Source organism: Octopus bimaculoides, chromosome 14 (assembly GCF_001194135.2).
Source record: "Octopus bimaculoides isolate UCB-OBI-ISO-001 chromosome 14, ASM119413v2, whole genome shotgun sequence".
NCBI lineage: Eukaryota > Metazoa > Mollusca > Cephalopoda > Octopoda > Octopodidae > Octopus > Octopus bimaculoides.
The window spans coordinates 16,276,738-16,283,567 of NC_068994.1; the positions used below are offsets into that span (position 1 = coordinate 16,276,738).

General features: G+C 37.1%; 1 protein-coding gene across 1 annotated transcript in view; it reads right to left on the reverse strand.

The window, feature by feature from the left end:
- Window positions 1–6,830, reverse strand: part of LOC106867680 (dynein axonemal heavy chain 6-like) — a 319,316-nt gene that overhangs the window by 219,650 nt on the left and 92,836 nt on the right. The window contains exons 24-28 of the mRNA XM_052973027.1: window positions 6,442–6,603; window positions 4,806–4,943; window positions 2,726–2,879; window positions 1,139–1,410; window positions 445–657 (exon numbers count right to left, since the gene is read on the reverse strand). Of these exons, the coding sequence (XP_052828987.1) occupies window positions 445–657; window positions 1,139–1,410; window positions 2,726–2,879; window positions 4,806–4,943; window positions 6,442–6,603 (939 nt within the window). The remainder of the gene's footprint in view (window positions 1–444; window positions 658–1,138; window positions 1,411–2,725; window positions 2,880–4,805; window positions 4,944–6,441; window positions 6,604–6,830) is intronic.

Genomic DNA, 6,830 nt, shown 5'->3' on the forward strand with positions numbered 1-6,830 from the left:
CCTAATGACTGGAACAAGTAAAGGATAAAAGATAATAAATAGGTGCAGGAGTGGCTGTGTGGTAAGTAGCTTGCTTACCAACCACATGGTTCAGGTTTCATTCCCACTGCGTAGCACCTTGGGCGAGTGTCTTCTACTATAGCCTCGGGCCAACCAAAACCTTGTGAGTAGATTTGGTAGATAGAAACTGAAAGAAGCCTGTTGTATATATGTATGTATGTATATGTATGTGTGTGTATATGTTTGTGTGTGTCTGTGTTTGTCCCCCCAACATCGCTTGACATCTGATGGTTGTATGTTTACGTCCCCATAACTTAGCGGTTTGGCAAAACAGACCAATAGAATAAGTACTAGGCTTACAGAATCATGGAGTTTACTTAACAGGATATTAAGAGTTAAAAACAAAAAAGTAAAACAACTCAAAACAAAAATTCAAATACTTACTTTGTAAACAGTTGTTTTACCTCCTCCAGTGGGTCCAACCAGCATGACTCCATGGCGAACAAGCATAGTGTCATACAACTGAATAACTTTCAGGATTTGAGTTGGAACAACCATTAAGTTTTTGGCTTCAGTTGCTTTTATTATTTCTCTTTCTAAAACACCATAATCAGGTTCAGGAATTGTAATCCCAGGAAAGAGATCTTGAAGAATTGACTGTAAAAGGAAAACATCACAAGAAACAACTGAAATATAATTTAACCATTTAGTATTTACCAGCTGTATCTGGCCAAAATATTTCTACCTGTTTAATGTTCAAACTGGCTAGATCTGGTGTCTCACATCTACCCTACAATGTCATTCTAAACATAAAAATCATATTGAAACCTTGAAGTTACAAGATGGTGCATTATTAATTTCAAACAATGTAAATAAATAAGCATTTCGTTTTTACAGGGTAATCTGAATGCTAAAGGGTTAAAATGTAATGTTGCATGTATTCAAACAAATGATTGTGAATAAGCAAATAAGAGAAAAGAAGATTTTTTTTTTAAGTAGAAATGAACAATCTATCTCGCATTTTGTAAATAGTTAATTGCAATTAACTGTCTCTTTATAATAATCTGGTGTTTAAGAACTGAATAAAGCCAGTTGATAAAATGATTTGTAAGAAAACTAAAGCTTTCTTCCAACCTACCTGGAATAGTATAGTATCTTCTTTCAAAAACTTTGGAATGTTACTGTCGCGAAGAGCTCTGATAAGTAAACCATCCTCGTCTTGACCTAGATTCTGCTGCTTAAGAGAGCCAGCCATAACTAAAACTGATTTAATGGCTCTCATCCCAAAGTCATAATGATCTTGCTGGGACAGTTGCTCACTACACAGTTTGTACATTTGTGTCATCTTTTGAGCCAACAACTTTGAGGATTCAAATCCCTCGGAATACAAGATCACTTCAGCTATCAGACCTGAACAAAAAAGTAAACCACAGGTAAATATATGACCAGTCCAGTGAAGGTATGGTAAGGACAGTGAATATGGTAAGGACAGTGAATATGGTAAGGACAGATGCTGCTCAAGAAAATAATGTATAAATATGTATTAGGAAGGCTGAAACAGGAAGTATTTCATTCTGTCAATAGAATAAATACTTCATTCTTGTACTTGCTTTGCAAGATTCTCAATGTGAATTCGTGAGTTGAAACATTTTGTTGTATCTTGGGAAGGTCATCATGCTAAAACTAAACACATACACTGGTTCAATTTCACTTCAGGGTTAGTTATTTAACCAACTAACTGATCAATGGTTTTCAATTGTTTTCAGCAATGACAATCTCTCTCTCGTCCAAGTCAAACAACTAATTCATTGATTAACCAACTGGTTTGTTGATTAGTTAGTTGGTTAAATAACTAACTGATTAACTAATAATATAGAAGTGAAAGTGAAACCAGTGCATGTGTTTAATATTGGAGTAATGTCCCTTCCAAGATACAACAAAATAAATAATTGCAAGTGGAACTCTGTCGGTTATGACGATGTATGTTCTTCTTGATACAATCAATGGAACAGCCTACTCGTGAAATTAACGTGCAAGTGGCTGAGCACTCCACAGACATGCATAGCATTAACATAGTTCTCAGGAAGATCCAGTATGACACAGAATGTGACAAAGTTGGGCTTTTGGCTTACAGCTATGACTCATTTTTGCCAGCTGAGTGGACTGGAGCAATGTGGAATAAAGTGTCTTGCTCAAGGACACAACATGCTACCAGGAATCAAACTCACAACCTTATGATCATGGGCCAAATACCCTAACCACTATGCCACATGCCTTCACTATAATTCCTACAAACAAAAGAGTGGCTGTGTGGTAAGTAGTTTGCTTACCAACCACATGGTTCCGGGTTCAGTCCCACTGCGTGGCACCTTGGGCAAGTGTCTTCTACTATAGCCTCGGGCCGACCAAAGCCTTGTGAGTGGATTTGGTAGGCAGAAACTGAAAGAAGCCCGTCGTATATATGTATATATATATATATATATGTATGTGTGTGTGTATGTTTGTGTGTCTGTGTTTGTCCCCCCAACATCGCTTGACAACCGATGCTGGTGTGTTTACGTCCCCGTAACTTAGCGGTTCGGCAAAAGAGATCGATAGAATAAGTACTAGGCTTACAAAAGAATAAGTCCTGGGGTCGATTTGCTCGACTAAAGGTGGTGCTCCAGCATGGCCGCAGTCAAATGACTGAAACAAGTAAAAGAGTAAAAGAGTAAAAGAGACTTACAATAGTCTGGCACCATCATAGCAAAGGGTCTAAAAAGGGCTTTTAGGTTATCTGGCAATTCAGTACGACCAGCATAGCCTGGATTCATTGTGATGAATGCAGCGCAGGTTCTGATCAATTTGATGTCATGGCCTTCAAAGATGAATCGAGAAACCTAAAATGAAATTTAAAAAAGGATACACATGAAATTAGTGATATTCAGGAAATTATTTGTTCAGCTTTAGGGAACATTCCTAAAATCCCTATATTAAGTATCATCATCATTATCATCATCATCATCATCATCATCATTTAATGTCCGTTAACCATGCTGGCATGGGTTGGACAGTCTGACCAGGGCTGGCAAAAGTGGAAGGCTGCATCAGACTCCAGTCTGATTTGGCATGGTTCCTATGGCTGGGTTCCCTTCCTAATGCCAATCACTCTGAGAGTGTAATAGGTGCTTTTATGTGCCACCAGCACAAGTGCCATTTGCATGACACCAATATCTTCCACAACTGTGATTTTGCTTGGCTTGATGGGTCTACTTCTCAAGCACAACATTATGTCAAAGGTCTCAGTCATTGCCTCCAAGAGGCCCAACACTCAAAAGGAACTCAGCCACTTTTCCCCCATAAGGCCTCCGTGAGTCCCAACGCTCAAAAGGAACTCGCCTCCATGAGGCCCAATGCTCGAAAGGAACTCGCTTCCATGAGGCTCAATGCTCCAAAGGAACTCAGCCACTTTGCCTCCAAGGGGCCCAACACTCAAAAGATGCTCTTTACGTACGACTGGCATGGGTTCCAGTTACATGACACCAGCATCAGTCATGACTACGATTTTATTGAGGCTTATTCTTATATATTGTATAACAATATGCACTACCAATAGAAATACAAGGAAAACTTAATACATATTTACTAACACGTATTAGTAAATATGTATTTGAATAAATACATATTTACAGAAAAAAAAATATATATATATATATATATATATATAAATGAATAAATAAGTAAATTAAAAAATAACTAAATAAAAACACATATACAAATAGTGTAGTAAGCAAATCCATATACATACACACAAAACATATATACTAAACACATAAACATGCATGTACACATGCGCATGCACACATATATACACAGAGATACAGACACAAACACATGCTATGTGCAGATAAGGATACACACTGCAGATCATGTGCAGTAGTTACAGATCATGTGCAGAAATACTGTTTTTTAAAAAAAAAAAACAGCATCAAACAGAGAGACAGACTCATATAAACATAATCATACACACACACACACACACACATGCGAAGGGCTTCCACACAGTTTCAACCTGTCAAATTTCACTCATCATAACATAGTGATCAACTTGAGGTTATAGAAAAAGACACTTGCCCAAGGTGCCATACAGCAGGACCAAACTTGAAACCATGTGGTTCTTAACCGCACTACTATGCCTGCAGGAGCAGAATAAGACCCATATAGGCCCTAAGCACTTAAAAGATTTTGGTGACCCCATAAAAGATTATGTAATTCAAAATATAACAAATAATAGATCATAAGATAAATCTTTATTTTCCAATATGAAACAAACTAACAGTAAGTTGGAAAATAATGTTTGTTTATTTTTTATCTTTTATCTTTTACTTGTTTCAGCCATTAGACTGCGGCCATGCTGGGGCACCACTTTCTTTGTATTTAAAAAGTTTTTTCCTACTTTCCATAATTGCAAAGTCCTTGATCAAATCCTCACTATGCCACAATGAATACTTTGAAATTATATTTCTGGTCATATAAACCATTTTGAATATTATTTTAGAAAGTTTAAAGTGATTTCTTTTATGCCATAAACCATTTAACATTTCTGTAGTGTCCCATCCTTTCTCGATACCCTAAGCATATGATTATTTTGCTTAATGGTTAATTCAGTGCTACATACCTGCACTATCTGAAACTATCTCAAACTATGAAATTAGAAAAGAAAATTATTTCCTACAAAATCAATAATCACATTATATGTGAAAATATAATTACAAAATTAAAAATTAAAAATAAAATCGTAATTTTTAATAAATTTAATGTGGTACCTTTGCAACTTTGGCATTCCTAATGGTAATAAGTTGTTGAGCAATAACAGACAACACTTCAGTATCAATGCGATTAAACTCATCAAAGCAACACCAAGCACCAGTTTGTGCAAGTCCGGAGAAGAAACGGCCCATCATCTGAAAAAGAAATATTAATAATAAATTCAGTAGACTTTGCATATATGTGGCAGCATCAGTAGAGTGGCTAACAAAATGTTCTGTGGTACTTAATTATATTTCTTGAATGCACAGAGTTCAAATCCTTGCTAGGATGACTTTTGAAATTTAAAAACTTTTTTTATCCATTTTTTTTCTGCCAGTGTCGCCGAACTGGCTCCTGTGCAGGTGGCACGTAAAATACACCATTTTGAGTGTGGCCATTGCCAGTACCACCTGACTGGCCTTTGTGCCGGTGGCACATAAAAGCACCCACTACACTCTCAGAGTGGTTGGCGTTAGGAAGGGCATCCAGCTGTAGAAACTCTGCCAAATCTGATTGGAGCCTGGTGTAGCTATCTGGTTTCACCAGTCCTCAGTCAAATCGTCCAACCCATGCTAGCATGGAAAGCGGATGTTAAACGACGATGATGATGATGATGATCCATATGAGGTTGATTAAATTGATTACACCCTTCCCTCAAAATTTCAAACTGTCACAAGAATTATTATTTTCATCAGTGATGACTGTGCCCTTCATAGATACAGGCAGTCTCTTGGTAAGGCATAGCACCCATCAGCCACCTTGCCGGGAACACGGAAGATATGGTGAAGTCATGAGACTGCAACATAGTGGATTGTGAAGAGAGTGTGAAAGAGCTCAACTGAGCCAATGATGCTTCTTACATTAATGCTGAGTGGAGGAATCCTAGAAGATCAACAGTCAGGATCACCAATCTCTATCAAGAGAGTAACTACAATGCATCCATAGGGGTAGAGGCCATGGGAAAGGTTCATTATTATGACTCAGGCTCCCAATTCAAATTCATAATAATAGAATTGGATGACAACAGAGAGTCATGGGAGTCTGCGATAGCAGTGACTCCTAAGCAAGCATTTAATTCCTGATCAGCTCTGATCAAACAGATCTATGATCAAAGATGTCCAGTCATGAACATCTCATCATTTTGTATATCTGGGACTACAATACATTATTTACATTATTTACATTTGACAGATATTTGTCCTCATCTTGTTTGTTATTAACACAACACTTCAGCTGATATACCCTCCAGCCTTCATCAGGTGTCTTGGGAAAATAGGACTACAATGTTCAATGAATCTTTCCTTTTCAAAACATTCAAACATGATCTGAGAAAGATTTGGTTACTATTTCTATCAGATGAAGTAACCGCATACAGGTATTCCCATTAACTTTATAAATGTTGCAGCTAGGTGCATTTAATGGGAGCTCAGTGGTGGTGGTGGTGGTGCTGCTGCTACTGCTGCTGCTCATGGTGATGGTGGTGATGATGACAGTGATGATGAGGACAATGATGACAATGATTACAACACCAACAATGACAATGATAATGATGATGAGACAATGACGAAGATGGTATAAATTCAATATAAGTCCCTACAGTACAGAAAAAAAATCATCATAAATTCATCACCCAAATATTTTTTTTATAAATACCTTATAATCTAAACCATCTGAACAGTTGAAGACAACACACTGTTTAGCCAGGGCTTTGGCTAAATCCTTTGTTGTTTCAGTTTTGCCTGTTCCTGCCGGGCCAGCAGGAGCACCGCCAAGGTCAAGTTGTAATGCGCCCATTAGACACAGATAACAACGATTCTGTAAAAAAAATAAACAAAAATGTAATTGGTTAACATTTATAAGAAGCTTTTAGGAGTTCAAATCCAAAACTATATTCATTCAGTCCTGAGAATAATTAATTCTTTCTATCTTTTATTTTTTTATATTCTATCTTTTAATTTTTTCAGTCATTTGGCAGTAGCCATGCTGGGTTTTAGTCAAGGGTTTTAGTCAAACAAATCGACCCCAAGCTTTCTTTTTTTTTT